At 43.5% G+C, this 16,101-nt stretch overlaps 1 protein-coding gene across 1 annotated transcript; it reads right to left on the bottom strand.

The window, feature by feature from the left end:
- Positions 1 to 9,315: 9,315 nt before the first annotated feature.
- LOC140130691 (vomeronasal type-2 receptor 26-like) lies at positions 9,316 to 11,790 on the bottom strand. The gene is made up of 2 exons (XM_072150836.1): positions 11,041 to 11,790; positions 9,316 to 9,573 (listed from the first exon to the last, which is right to left on the bottom strand). Exons 1-2 carry the CDS (start codon positions 11,788 to 11,790, stop codon positions 9,316 to 9,318), a joined length of 1,008 nt encoding a protein of 335 aa, XP_072006937.1.
- Between the last annotated feature and the right edge of the window lie 4,311 nt (positions 11,791 to 16,101).

Raw genomic sequence — 16,101 nt, 5'->3', positions numbered from 1 at the left:
AAAATGTTGTCCCGCGGGCCGCAGTTGGCCCGCGGGCCGCGAGTTTGAGACCCCTGCTATATACCAAGGCAGTATATAGTCATAGTTCTTAGTTACCAAAATTCTCCACCTTGTTAATTACAGAGGTTATAGCTCAGTGGGTTGAGGCGCTGTGTTATTATTGTACATGGACACTGCAGGTTCTGGGTTCAAATCCCAATGAGGATAATTTTTTTTTTTTATTGAGATGATTTTTATTATTTTAATATGGCTAAAATTTGGGGCGTGGCCAGGGAGTGATTGGGGGTGTGGCTTAGGGGGATCGCCTGGGATTTGCTGGGACTTGTAGTACCTTACTTGTAGCTGCTGCAGGACTTGGCTGTTGTTGCCTCTTTTTGTAAATTTCTCCCTCCTCAAAAGGCAGTGTTGCTGGCTGCAGAATGGGTCTCACATGGGGCTGTGGGGTCTCAGACCTGGATGTTGAGGCCTGGTCTCCCTCAAACCTCTGCTGGTTCCTGAAGGTCTCTCCGACTGGTCCCATCTGCTCAATAGTGGCCTCCATCTCCCGCACAGTATCAGAAAGCTGTTTTGCAAGTGAGTCCAGCTTGTTGTTCAGCAGGTTCTGCTTCCCTGTGTTTGCTGCCTTTAGCATATATGTGCAATCTATCTGTTTTTGCAGGTACAGCTTTTGTTTTTTTCAAGGCTTGCATCTTTCTCACCAGTCCTGGTATCTGCCCGGCCAGCTGGAGCTCCGGTGATGGCTCTGGGGGCTGCAGCTCAGGTGATGGCTCTGGGGGCTGCAGCTCAGTTGATGGCTCTGGGGGCTGCAGTTTGCTGCTGGGGTGTTGTTTGGCTTGCTCACTGTGATGCTTCCTCTAGGTGCACTACCACCGCTCTTCCCTTGCACCAAACTCTGTGATTTTTGCACAAAGTCCTGAGAATCCTGGAGTTCCACGGTGGATGTTACTGCTCTTGGGGCACAATCTCCTGATGGGTGACTGGGTCCCAGATGTCTTGCAGGTATCACACTGGTCGCACCTTTGGGTCTTTCCTCATGGCCGCCTTGCATCTCCTTCACAGCCAGCATTCCCCCAGACCTGGTGCGCTCAGCTGGTAACATCACTCGCTGCTTCAGGTTCTCCTGGATGGTCTGCCTCTCCAGCGATGTCCTCCTCTGCCTGCCTGGGGTGGAGGTTGATTGTCCACCTGAGGCCTGGGATGGAGGCTGCTGCACACTCTGCATAGGACTTGCTTTTGGACTTTCCAACATTCTGCTTTTGCTCACAGGTGATCCCACATTGGCAGCTTGTTTCACCAGGGTCTTGCTTTTTGCTGCATCTTTTTCCACACAGACTTTCTTTACATTACTGCTGACACTGCTTACATTCTGAGAAACTTTGGGATTTTCTTCCCTTTCTTTAGCTTGCTGGTGTGCTGGATTAGGCCTTGGAGCCTGGGCCTTGCATGGGGAGCTTCCCCACCCAGGGTGGCCCCGCCCTGGGCTAGCACCAGACATTGAGAGAGTTCAGGAGCTCAAACCACGCACAACCTCACCTCTAGGAGGCAGGATTATAGTAGTTATATTCTTGTACATAGGAGGCAGTATTATAGTAGTTATATTCCTGTACATAGGAGGCAGTATTATAGTAGTTATATTCTTGTACATAGGAGGCAGTATTATAGTAGTTATATTCTTGTACATAGGGGGCAGTATTATAGTAGTTATATTCTTGTACATAGGGGGCAGTATTATAGTAGTTATATTCCTGTACATAGAGGGAAGTATTATAGTAGTTATATTCCTGTACATAGGGGGCAGTATTATAGTAGTTATATTCTTGTACATAGGGGGCAGTATTATAGTAGTTGGCTTGTATATGGGAGAAGGTATTGTAGTAGTTTTATTTTGTATATAGAAGGCAGGATTGAATGTGTTTTTCTAAATGTGTTATTGCAGCATTATTCTTGTACATAGGAGGCAGTATGAATATATTCTTTCTCTGAATTGTACATGTATGGCACAGGGGAAAGGTATTTAAGGCTTATCGGGTCGTGTGTTTGCATCATTTACTGATCGACAGGTCACATTCTTTGCACATTAGATTCACTTACTAGCAAAACATGTTCTTGTTTTGCATTAAGGCCATCTACCAACAATTTGTCTGTTATAACCCCACCCACATTATATGACCACACCCACTTGTTTTGACTCCGCCCATAAAATGGGGCCACTTTTAGAGTTTTTTCCAGGGCCGTTTTAAATTCCCAGTTCGCCCCTGCAGAGGTGGCACTCGGAGCCCTCTCTTTGGGCACCCAGGCCATCACCCAGCACATAGGTCACCATTCACGACTCAAAACCTGAAACAAGGAGGTGTGGACAGAGCTTGATTATCATTGTAGCCCTTCTCCGGACATGTGATTCATCCTGTTAAGTGAACTTTATAGGGAAACTACAATAATAATATGAATTTCTCCTTCTTTCTCCTGTATTGGTGTCCTCAGGGCGCCAATACGTTTGAAGCCTGTTACTTTAAATTGCCATTTGGCCCTTTGCCATCACTGTGCTAGTAAGTGCAGCACGTCCTCACATACCTGCCAGCATCTAGTATAATGTCTCCAGGGCCAGTCATCTGCTTGTTCAGCAATAGGGTAAGGACTTCGGGGGAGGATGCAAGCAGTGTAATGAGACAGGAACTGACCTCTCTCTACACTACAGGCATCTTCTGTGCAGCAGCATTATCACCTCTGTGGTGATGCCCCCCTGCTCTCCAGCTAGAACTTATTGTGGAGTGTCTGCCTGAGGTTATTGGGCTGTGCAATGCTGCCCCCTACAGGAAACTACCAACTTCCGACTGATGCAAGATTTACATCTTGCCTCATGGCAGATGTGGCCCTGTGTGTAAGTTACTACACCTGTGTCTGGTCTGTAGTCACTGAGTAACCTCCTGATATAGGTGACATTACTATGTAATATGCTGCACAGCGGTAATATGTAATGTGCACTGTGATGGGGCCAGGACTGAGTATAGAGCATCCAATCACAGCACATGTCGCCACTTTTAGTTTTGGTTATTCTCTTCCACTATGGAGGAAAATAATGGAAATCAAACACTTGTAGTAAAAGGTCTTCCCTTAACCATCACATACAATAGTTGTGCATTTGAGGTTTCCTTAAGTCATGCTTCTACTATTATCATGTAAAAAATCATATTTCTTATTAAAAAAATAACAATATTTCTTATGCTATAGCAGAAGTATGATGTAAGGTAACTATTCATACATGTAAGTCTACAGTGGAGTAACTTGAAGCTGAAGGGCCCTAGTGCAAAGGCTGTGCCAGGCCGCCGACTATAATGTATATTTTATAGAGATGAGCGAACATACTCGTTCGAGCATTAGCATACTTGAAACTGCTCGTTGCTCGGACGAATACTTCGCCCGCTCGAGAAAATGGCATCTCCCGCCGTTGTGATTTTTGGCGGCCAGAAACAGAGCCAATCACAAGCCAGGAGACTCTGCGCTCCACCCAGCATGATGTGGTACCCTTACACGTCGATAGCAGTGGTTGGCTGGCCAGATCAGGTGACCCTGGAATAGACTAGCCCCTGCCTGCGCTGCTCGGATCATTCTGTGTCTGGATGCCGCTAGGGAGAGAGCTGCTGCTGGTCAGGGAAAGCGTTAGGGTGTTCTATTAGAATAGTGTTAGGCAGGAGTGATTCTACAAGAACCCAACAGCCCTTGTTAGGGCTAGAATATTTTTTTTTCTTTGCTTGTGGCTGGGCTTGCTGCCATTAGTAGTGCAGCTAGTACCATATTGTGAGGAATTTGCTGGGAGACTTGCGACCGTTGTGTTTAGCTCTTAGTGACACACATATCCACCTCAAACACCGAAGTGGGACAATTTATTAGGGGTTTGATTTGAATTAGGCACAGTCTGCTGATTTATTTTTTTTTACGTTTATTTCTTTTTATAACTCAAAGTCATCAGGCACAGCACAAAATCCAGTTGTGTGCTGTCAGTGTAGGTTAGAAACTAGCCATAGCAATAGGATAGCATTGTTTTGTTTAAAAAAATAAATAAATAAAATAAACACAAAAAAAAAATTCAAGTTTACACTTTAATTTTGAAAATGTTTAACCCGAGGGCTAGGGTTAGAGGACGAGGGTGTGGACGTGGGCGTCCAACTACTGCAGGGGTCAGTGGCCGTGGTCCTGGGCGGGGTGAGACACCACCTGCTGATGAGGGAGCAGGGGAACGCCGCAGTGCTACACTCCCCAGGTTCATCATGTCTCAAGTTACTGGGACTCGTGGTAGAGCACTGTTGAGGCCAGACCAGTGCGAAGTGGTGATGTTGTGGATTGCGGACAATGCTTCTAGCCATTTGTCCACCAGTCAGTCTTCCACGCAGTCCACCCATGTCACCGAAATCAGCACTCCTCCAGCTCCTCCACCTCAGCCTCCTTCCCCCCAGTCTGCCCCCTCCCAGCAAAATTTTGCATTTGAACCGGCATACTCTGAGGAACTGTTTTCTGGACCCTTCCCACAGTCACAAACCACTTGTCCGGTTGCTGCTGAGCTATTTTACGATGCCCAGGTTTTCCACCGGTCGCAGTCTGTGGGTGATGATGACATTATTGACGTAGTGGAAGAAGTGTGTAAAGAGGTGTCGGACGATGAGGAGACACGGTTGTCAGACAGTGGTGAAGTTGTTGTCAGGGCAGGAAGTCCGAGGGGGGAGCAGACTGAGGGATCGGAGGATGATGAGGTGACAGACCCAAGCTGGGTTGATAGGCCGGGTGAACACAGTGCTTCTGAGATGGAGGAGAGTCCTATAGCAGAACAGGTTGGAAGAGGCAGTGGTGGGGCCAGACGGAGAGGCAGGGCCAGAGCTGGTGCATCAGCGCCAAATGTTTCCCGTAGTCAAGCTCCCATGGCGAGGGCTAGATTTTCATAAGTCTGGAGGTTCTTTAAAGAAACACCGAATGACTGACGGACTGTCGTGTGCAACCTGTGCCCAACCAGGATCAGCAGGGGTTCCACCACTACTTGCTCAACTACCACCAGTATGCGCAGGCATATGAATGCTAAACACCCCACTCAATGGCACCAAGCTCGTTCACCTCAGGCCGGGCACCACTGCTCCTTCCACTGTGTCATCTGCTAGTCAGCCCCCTGCCTAGGACCCCGGCCCAAACACCTCCCGTGCGAAAACCCCATCTTCGCCTCCACGATCCTCCACAGCATCCACCAGCGTGCAGCTCTCCATACCCCAGACGCTGGAGCGCAAAAGGAAGTATAGTGCAACCCACCCACACGCCCAAGCCCTCAACGTCCACATCTCCAAACTGCTTAGCCTGGAGAGGCTGCCCTATAGGCTGGTAGAGACCGAGGCCTTTCGAAACCTCATGGCGGCGGCCGCCCCTCGGTATTCGGTCCCCAGCCGCCACTACTTTTCCCGATGTGCCGTCCCAGCCCTGCACAAGCACGTGTCAGAGAACATCATCCGTGCCCTGACCAACGCCGTTTCTGACAAGGTCCACCTGACCACGGACACGCGGACGAGTGCTGCCGGGCAGGGCCACTATGTATCGCTGACGGCACATTGGGTTAACTTGGTGGAGGCTGGGACCGAGTCTGACCCTGGCTGTGACAACGGCCGTAACCTGGTGGCGGCTCTGCAACTCGGTAGACTGACACATGTGCCATGCCTGGCCCATGTGTTAAATCTCATAGTTCAGCGTTTCCTCAAGACATACCCCAATCTGTCTGATTTGCTCACCAAGGTGCGCCGCATCTGTGCGCATTTCAGGAAGTCCAGCACAGATGCTGCCACTCTCAGGGCAGTGCAGCGCCGCCTCCAACTGCCCGCTCACCGACTGTTGTGCGACGTGCCCACAAGGTGGAATTCAACATTAACCATGTTATCCAGAGTTTACCAGCAGCGCAGAGCGATTGTAGACTGCCAGATGTCAACTTCCACCAGAACTGGTAGTCAGGTCAGTCAGCTTCCTCAAGTCTACAATGAGGAGTGGACATGGATATCTGTTTGAGGAGTCAACACAGATGGTCAGTGGCGATGCCGCCATCATCAGCCTCACCATCCCGCTGCTTGGCCTGTTGAAAAATTCTCTGGTCAGCATGAAGTCGGAAGCTTTGCGCTCGTCACAAGAGACGGGGGAAGAAGATTCCCTTGTTGATAGCCAAAGCACCCTTAGGTCTGTTTCTCAGCGCATATCGGAGGAGGTGGAGGAGGATGAGGAGGAAGAGGAGGAGAATGTTGGCGAGACAGAAAAGGGGACCATTGTTCAGTCCTTCACTGTTCAGCGTGTATGGGCAGAAGAAGAGGAGTTGGAGGAGGAGGAAATGGAGGAGGAAATGGAGAGTCAGGCCAGTGAGGGGAGTGAATTCTTGCGCGTTGGGACTCTGGCGCATATGGCAGATTTCATGCTAGGCTGCCTATCCCGTGACCCTCGCGTTCAAAGAATTTATTCCAGCACCGATTACTGAGTATTCACTCTCCTGGACCCAAGGCAAAATCTTTCCACTCTCATCCCTGGAGAGGAAAGGAGTGTGAGAATGCATGAATACCAGCAGGCCCTGGTGCACAAGCTGAAACAGTATTTCCCTTCTGACAGCGCTAGCGGCAAAGGGCGTACTTCTGCGGGACAAGTAGCGAGGGAGAGTAGGTGATTAGGCAGCTTGTCCAGCACTGGCAGGGGTACACTTTACAAGGCCTTTGCCAGTTTTATGTCACCCCAGCAAGACACTGTCACCTGTCCCCAGTCTCGGCAGAGTAGGGCTGATCTTTACAGAAAGATGGTGAGGGAGTACGTAGCTGACCGTACCATCGTCCTAAATGATCACACAGCTCCCTACAACTACTGGGTTTCAAAGCTGGACATGTGGCACGAACTGGCGCTGTACGCCTTGGAGGTTCTTGCCTGCCCTACCGCTAGCGTGTTGTCCGAGCGGGTTTTCAGTGCAGCTGGTGGCATCATCACCGATAAGCGTACACGCCTGTCGACTGACAGCGCTGACAGGCTGACGCTTATCAAGATTAATAAAGCCTGGATTTCTCTGGATTTTCATTCTCCACCAGGTGAAAGAAGCTCAACCTGAATAATGTATGCACTCCTCCTCCTCATTGTCCTCCTTCTCCTCCTCTTTGTACACTAAAGCAGAGGAAACTGGCTATTTTTTGCCAGGGCCAACTGGCTCTAGCTATAGTACTCTATGTATTTAATTTTTCTGGAGGACCACCTACCTGCTCCTCTGGTTTGAAAACTTTTTGGACTGCCACATACAGGCACTATCCAAATTAAATTGTCTCCATAGCAGCCTCCACACGTCGTCTTTTTAGCTGACTCCACACATTGTCTCCATTGCTACCTCCACACGTCATCGCCATAGCTGCCTCCAAAAGTCGTCCATATAGCTGCCTCCATACATGGTCTCCTTATCAAACGAACTGTGTCAGGCAGAATTTTGGGTTGTTTTCATGGCTTCCACTTCAAACTTGTTAACTTTGTCGCCACCCTGCTGTGTAATCCACAAAATATACTGGCAAACTTTTATCATTTACCGATATTATTTCAGCGCTTCTTACGCATCTGTTTACATTCCCCTCACCCGCCATAACCCAAACTTATAAGAACACTACTACACTTTATCTTATACAAAAGGTTCTTAGAAGTGCTGTTTGGAGAGTAGCCTAAAGACAGGGGCTTGGATTGGCGAAAGCTCGCCTGGCAGCGGAGCGCCAGCTCCATCCCAAGATCCAACTAACATAGTTTTAACTGCAGCACCTTTAATCTACTACTAGTTCACTGCCTCCATACATCGTCCCCTTATCAAATGAGCTGTGTCAGGCAGAATTTTCAGGTGTTTCACCAGATACATAGTAGAACTCGGCCCATCTGTCGCCGCCATGCTGGAGACCTGAAGTTGCAATCATAGCAGCGCAATATGGATGCCCCATACTGTTGCTCTTAATCATGGAACCATTTCCGAAAAAACTATTAAAAATAGAACCACTATGCTATTCCATTATTCCTAGGTGAAATATTCAAACGACCCGGCCTGCTTTGAAAATTATAATTTATTCAAAGTAAACGCTTCTGGCCCCCAGTCCCATTTTGGGTGAGGAGGAGCCGAGAGACAGGGGCTTGGACAGGCGAAAGCTCGCCTGGCAGTGGACCGCCAGCTACATCCCAAGATTAGGCAGCCTCAGAGGCATCCATGCATGCTGCCCCTGCTGTTTCCTGTCCATTTTGCCTCCACGAACCTCCACGGCATCCACCAATGTCTCGTTTCAACTCTCTATACCCCAGACACTGGAGCACGAGAGGATATGCAGCACATCATCCCCTTATCAAACAAGCTGTGTCAGGCAGAGTTTTCAGGTGTTTCACCAGATACATAGTGGAACTCGGCCCATCTGTCGCCGCCATGCTGGAGACCTGAAGTTGCAATCATAGCAGCGCAATATGAATGCCCCATACTGTCACTCTTAATCATGAAAGTTGTCTCCATGGCTGCCTCCACATGTCGTCCCCTTATCAAAAGAGCTGTGTCAGGCTCATTTTTCGGGTGTTTCACCAGATACGTTATGGAACTTGGTCACTATGTCGCCACCATGCTGTGTTATCGACTAAATATACCGTCAACCTTTTGTTCACATAGGAAATCATTTCAGCGCTTCTTGCTCACATCCTTTGGTTCCTCTCTGCCACCCATTGGTTTGAAACCTGAGTCCATTTAGGTCATGTCGCCATGACACTCTCTAGCCTGCCGCTGCTGCCGCTGCCTCTGCATGCCGTCCCCTATAGTGTCAGGGTCAATTATTGCATGTTTTAGATGCTATCTAGCCTCATTCGTCACTCTGTCATGGCCATGCTGTTGCCCATAATTATGGCATAATGGTGCGATTAAGCAGCCTCAGAGGCATCCATGCATGCTGCCCCTGCTGTTTCCTGTCCATTTCCGTGGTGTTTCCATCCTTTTCTGAGGTTCCCAGGTGTTTGGCCAAGCTTCCCTGTGCAGAGCCTTGGTCCCCTTGAAATATGCTCGAGTCTCCCATTGACTTTAATGGGGCTCGTTATTCGAGACGAGCACTCGAGCATCGGGAAAAGTTTGTCTCGAATAACGAGTACCCGAGGATTTTAGTGCTCGCTCATCCCTAATATTTTATATTACTAGTCTTCTCATATTGGAAACTGACACCTTATGGGCCCCTAAGCCTCCTGGGCCCAGTTGGGATCGCACTCTCTGCACCCCCTCAAGCCCCTCTAAGTCTATTGCATTAGAAATATTGCCCCAGGACCAGGTGACTCTCGTTACTCTACTGCATCCAAGTGCTTAACCATCACAGGTCCCTCTGTGGATTCCTGCCTTTCCTGGTCATCTTCTGCTCTTAACCTTTGTGCTTCATATTGCTCCATAGTGTTGGGGGTGACATCACTTATGTACAGTATTTTCTCAGAAGTAATGACAAGGTTATTGCAGAGGGATCTGTTCTCCTGGTCCTCAGATTTTTCACAGTTTCTTCTTCTCCTTTGTAGTTGCTTCTGGATGTTCTGCAGAACCTGTAATCCCTGGTAAAGATGAGATAATCACTTTTTGAGGGATTTTATCACAATGTTCTCTGGCTTCTTTTATGTCTCAAATTTTGTAATTTCTTCTTGTACTTGGTTTCATCATGGAAGATTCTATATATATTTATACACATCTTCTACATCGGAGCATCTTTACAGCTGTTAAATAGTGACATTATAGTTAAAAAACAAACATTTTATGCTTCTTCGAGCACATGTAGCACTGATGTACATGGATGGTGTAACCCCTTCCTCTCCACTGCTGAGCTCGGCAGCTCCGATAGGGATGGACATATTCCATGCTACAGAATACAATGCTGCTTTATAAATAAAGATTATTACTATTATTATTATTATTTTGGATTCTATTTCCTCCTTGTTAAAAGATATTTCTCTTTAAGAAATTTGAACTAAATAATTGTGAGCTCTGTCCTGTATAGATGTGGACAGAATGAACTGTGATCTGTCAAAAAGACTCAAAACTGTAACGATAAGATTATCATCAATGTGTAATAAGGATAAATGGTCGCTTGCACCGGGTACTCAAATAAATAATCAATAAGGGACTTTTTCACATGTCGGTATGACTCCATTATTATTACCTTGTAATCTAATAAGCAATATGTCCTTTTATGTCATTGTCACCTGCTAATTTATAATTGTAACTGAGGTGAAACTGACTAATGACTATGAAATTATTCAATGCCCAATGATTATAATGTCACTTAATAAGTAACCGCCCTTCTTTTTGGGTATATAAGATGCTGAATGCTTAATAAACATTGATCTATTTCCCGAGAACATCCCTGTGTCTCTGATTGCTCCTGAGTTTGTACTTTCATTGAATTTGGCTCCTCTCCAATAAACTGACTGGTCCCACTCAAGGACAAACCTTACAGCTCTTGTCCCTGACTACAACTGTCCTTTATAAAATACCTCAACTAATAACTAAACTGCCCAAATCGTCTCCTTACTAGACCTAAATCACTTGCTCTAATCACAAGACATGCGCCTTATCCTTACTGATTTTAGTATTCCTACAAACCTTGGTAAGACATCACTAGCCCCGATTTTCTAGGTTCTTTCCAAAGTGAACAAATAGAATAAAAATTTGCATGCAATTCAATGTCTGAATAATTTCAGATTCACTAAGTTCTACTTCCAACTTAAGAAGAAGTATCCAAATTTTCTTGTTCCTTCCTAAATACTAATAATTATATTAACCTATAATTCATTACGGTACTCATTATTATGTATATGAAAGGAGGGTAGTACACAATTTTGCTAAGATGTTAAAAATTTATTTAGAAATTATAATAATTATTGGTGTCATGAAATATTTTACTTCGTATTTTTGTTCAGAATGATATTTCTTGAGTTCAGTTCTGGTTTTAGAAGCAGAATATAAAGTTTAGGAAAAAATATACAGCCTAGAACTCCGGCACATGAGGTCAGGATGGCGAATACCTCCACAGCCACCATGTATTTCCCTCTGGTGCTCAGATAAGCCGGGATCATGGCGATCCAGACACTGCAGAACAGCAGCATGCTGAAGGTGATGTACTTGGCCTCATTAAAACTGTCCGGTAATGTCCTCACCATGAAAGCCAGAACAAAGCTCACAGCTGCCAGGAGCCCCATATAACCTAACATGGAGTAGAAGCAGATATCTGACCCCTCATTACACTGAATGATGATCTTCCCAGGATACGTGTGATGGTTATACTCTACATAAGGAGGAGACACCAACAGCCAAATAACACAAATAAGAACTTGTACAGAAGAACACACCAGGACCACAGAATTAGAGACTTTAAATGAGACAAACTTCTTCCAGGAACTTCCAGGTTTTGTGGCTTTGAAGGCAATGCAGACTGTGATAGTTTTTGCCAAAATGGAAGAGACACCAATAGTAAAAAAGATTCCAAATGATACTTGTCTCAGTAAGCAGGTGATGCCCACTGGACGACCAAGGAAGAAGAAGACACAGAGGAAGCTCAGGAAGATGGAGACCAGGAGGATGAAGCTCACAGTCCGGTTATTGGCTCTAACAATTGGAGTGTCCCAGTAATAGATGAAACTTCCCAATATGAATAATGTTATAACACATAGAAGCAAAGTAAGTGTTAAAAAAATATAAAGTAATATGTCCTTCTCATAGGATAGAAACTCTAATATTTTGAGAAAACACAACATCTTCTTCTCATCAGGCCACATATCCTCAGGACATTTATGGCAGGTTTTACTGTCTTTCCATTAATGAAATAAAAAATATTACAAAATGATTAACAATATTAATATTCAACAAGATATTATTGATTTCTAAATACCATTTATTTGAAGATGGCCATAAAAACAGGTGACGGTCGGAGGATTTACCACATACATTTCTCATATATCTTGTATCTGAACATGTGATTAGTTCAATTTTATTCAATTCACCTGATTTACTGAGTTCTGTAGCACAGGGACAAATGTGTCTAAGATCTACTAGAAGGGTAAATCATACCGACTTTTCTAAGCCAAAACTGAAAATTACAATCATAGAGCAATAAGTGGCTTGAAGCTGACCTGCTCCAGTGCAAAGTCTGTGCCAGGCCCCGATTATAATGTGTATAATAGGTTTACAGAACTCTTCTTCTTATATGGGAAAGTGACACCTTATGGGCACCTCTGCACTGCCTCAAGTTACGCCACTGAGAAACATGATAATGCATCGGATTGTCAGATTATTTGTCAAGTCTCCATACAATGATATGCAAATAGAATTTTCTCTTTATGCTGAATCAGGTCAAATTCACTGAGATACAATATACTATACTCAATAAATTTAAAGATATTTGGCTTTTGGGTTTTATTTTTAGAAAAGGTATAAAGTCATACTATAACATGAAATTTCAGCATATAAGTGAAGGCAGACAATGGTGATTTCCTCATTTCAAACAAGTGATTTAAAAACACCAGTAGTGGATATACCTCAAGAAAATGTATCAATGTCTCAATAACTTGACATGTGGCTTTTAGCATCAACCAGATGCTGTTCACAAGTAGTATTCCGGGGCGTGGCATCCCAATCTTCCTCAAGGGCGACCTTTAGGTCATTGAGATTCTCAGGTACAGAGTTACACTGTGACTCAGCTGATCCCATGGGTTTATAATGGCAGTGAGGTCTGGAGACATTGCAGTCAACTCTATTTGAAGTCCCTCAATCTCCATCAGTTATTCTCTCATGATGAGTTGACATCCATGAAGATCATATTAGGAAGCACCGTTTGGATTTTGGCTCTTGCATCTTGTGGAGTTGACAGGGCTGGGGGTCTACTCTACTCTCAATCTCCTTTTCGTACTTTTCAGCAAGAGGTTCAGGCTGGTAAAGGCTGGTGTTTTAATCCCCAGTTTTATTAATTCCCTCCACTTAAACATCAAAAAAATGTATATTTGTGATTTTTCTGACCCAAAGTGCATTTTGATTTATTTTCAGCTTTCCAGGACTGGTTCTAGAATATTAAATACTGACTCTAAGAAGTACAATTTATTACACAAATCGTCCTGTGCAATGTGTGCAGTCTATAGGATCAGACCAATGGCTCATGTGCAGCCGCCTTAGTGTACATTTAGGTTCCTCATGAAATTTGGCTGCAATTACCTGTAATATTGGACACTTCCCCCTCAGGACATGGGACACAGTTATAGCAGCAGACATGATGTCCTCCATTAGGAGCCTTCCTGAATCCTGGAGAACATCGATCATTACACCGAGACTGCGGCTTCTTTAAAAGGAATGAAATATAATAAAATTGGATTGTAACAAAGAATCTGTGGAACTTGTACAAAATACTTCAATATATAATTTCAAAGTGGTTTATAGTGGGTCCTATAAACCATTTATTGTTAAAAAGCCAACTGATACGATATACAGGCAGTCACCGGGTTACATACAAAATAGGGATTGTATGTAAGTCGGAACTGTATATTTTATCATTGTAATCCCAGCCAGAACTTTTTTGGTCTCTGTGACAATTGGATTTTAAAAATGTTGTGTTGTCATAAGAACCAGGAGTAACACTAAAGCTTCATTACAGACACCTGCGATTACTGTTACAGCTGATTATTGTAGCCTAAGACTAAAGTACAATAAATTACCAATATCCAGAGGTCCGTTTGTAACTAGGGGTCGTATGTAAGTCGAGTGTTCTTAAGTAGGGGACCGCCTGTACTCACATTAAATGCAACTACAAAAACAAAGGCGGCGTTTTTCTTTCCTGGGAACGTGGGCATTTTTTGCCCTTTACAGATTGATGTTTTCTGTTTAGTTTTAATGAAATATACAGAAACATCATTTATATCTTTTTTAATTTTGAATGTATTTGATTTTCTTTCAACTTTTTTGTTAACTCTTGTAGGGGCTTGAACGTGCAGCATGCTCAGTGAGAGACTATTTAATGCTGACTGTCAGAGGTTTATCTGAACCCCTCCAGGTCGCAGCCATTTTGTAGCTTAAGGCTCAGCCCCATTTTTGTATTCTGACTTGCGTCGCTTTATATGGCTTGAACACCGTTATTTATCAAAGCGATTCCGAAATTGTTTTTTCCTCACATGTTGTGCCTCATTTTAGTGGAAAATTTTGGCTGATAAGTTTTGTGTTTACCTCATTCACCGAGCGGTTTCAAAATTGTTTTAGATTTATTGTACAGAATGATAATGATGCAGTGATACCAAATATGTACTTTTTTTGTGTTTTATGTTTTATATACTTTATTTGGATATTATAAGTAATTGGGCTGATTAGGGAACTTTTATTTTATTTAGAAGGCAGAGGCAGTCTTGGGGCACACTGGAAGGTCCGATGCATGGGGAACACACTTACATGTTTTGCTTGACCGTGGCATGGGGTTGGTATCCCCTATTGTTGAAAATTTATCAACTTTTTTGAGGGCAGGGATAGAAAAGCATCAATTCTGTAACTGGATCATTTTAGTGGATTTTTAAAGTTTTTTCTTTATTTATGGTGTTCATCAAGCAAGTTCAATAATCATCTATTTTCATTCTATGAGTCCTTTCAGACACGGTGATGCTAAATATGTGCGGTTTGTTTTATGATTTAGATTTTTTTGTGCATTATGGGGGATATTTCAGGGCCTCTGTGCCACTGGCGGTGCGCAGAGGTCCTGAAAAATATGCCCCTATATGTCTATTTATATGTTAATGGAGCTTAAAGGGTATTTTTATTATTTTATTAATTTATTTTTATTTCAGAACATTTTTCATGGGACATGAACAAGCAATCATCATCTGATTGCTTGTTCATGATAATACCCTGCAATATTTTTTTTTAAAATAACATTTTTATTAGAGCTTCCAACATATACATACGCAGTAATCATACATCATTGTGCTGTGCATTAATGTATACAGAATTTGTTCATCATTTTGAGCTCTATTTTAGTATATTTATAATAATAGTCGCATATAACATACATAGTAACTTAAACCAACTTAAACCAAACTAGGCAAGTCTATACTAACTTTCTAAAGAAAGATATTACTATCTCATTTATATTCTAGGAATTATATTCTAGGATTTCTTCAGTCATATAGGTAACTATTGCTTGCTGTTAATTATACATTATTTATGGCATTTATAGTAGCTTTATAGAAAACTGATGATAACCACATATCCCAACACTTATAAAACAGACTAGGTTTCCCGTCTTGAAACGCCACTATTCTTTCCATATTGCATATTACATTCATACGCCTGGTTAATTCGCTAAATAATGGTATTTCTTTTGATTTCCATAGTGACGCCAATAGGGAAATGGCGATAGTTGTTAAATGGTATACTATGATTCTTTCATCAGAAGTAAGAAATTCTAAACCCACCCCCAATAAGACTAATTCTGGCTTTAACTCAAATGACCGTTTTATTATGTTTTGTACCAACTTTTGTAGTTGAGCCCAGAATCCCACAAGTTTTGAACAAGACCAAAATATATGAAGTAGAGTTCCTTTGTCCTTTCTACATCTCCAACATAAGCTTGACAAAGTGGGGTATATTCGTGCTAACTTTGCTGGAGTATAATACCATTTATATAAAATCTTCCTTCTAATCTCCATGTGTGACGCACATTTAGACAGCTTTGTCATAATTTGAAAGGATGCTTCCCATGTATCCTCATCTATCTCCACTGCCAGATCATTCTCCCATTGTTTAAGTTGGGGGAGGGTTTGGGACATTGATAATTTTTCAATTTGTTTGTATCCCAGGCTAATGCCTTTTGCTAATTTTGTAGGATGAAAAAAGGTTAAATCAAATAATGTTTTTGACGTTTTATTATCTTTTAAGATATTTGAAATGACATGTCGTAGGCGTAAATATTTGTAGAAGTCATGAGTTGGGATTGAGTATTTAGATTTAATCTCCGAAAATGCCCATAAATGGTCACTTTCCCATATATCTGCAATTGTATTGACCCCCATATCAATCCAATTCTTAAAATCCAAATCCGACACTAGGTACGATATCCA

The sequence above is a fragment of the Engystomops pustulosus genome, chromosome 1, assembly GCF_040894005.1.
Source record: "Engystomops pustulosus chromosome 1, aEngPut4.maternal, whole genome shotgun sequence".
NCBI classification, from domain to species: domain Eukaryota; kingdom Metazoa; phylum Chordata; class Amphibia; order Anura; family Leptodactylidae; genus Engystomops; species Engystomops pustulosus.
This window is presented reverse-complemented; position numbering and strand designations above follow the sequence as displayed.

Bases quoted from the DNA above. Each gene is read 5' to 3' on its own strand.
- LOC140130691 (XM_072150836.1), bottom strand. From the start codon at position 11,790: ATGTGGCCTGATGAGAAGAAGATGTTGTGTTTTCTCAAAATATTAGAG. The intron at 9,574-11,040 runs GTATTCGCCATC...CATCTTTACCAG, and splicing joins AATACATGGTGGCTGTGGAG to GGATTACAGGTTCTGCAGAA.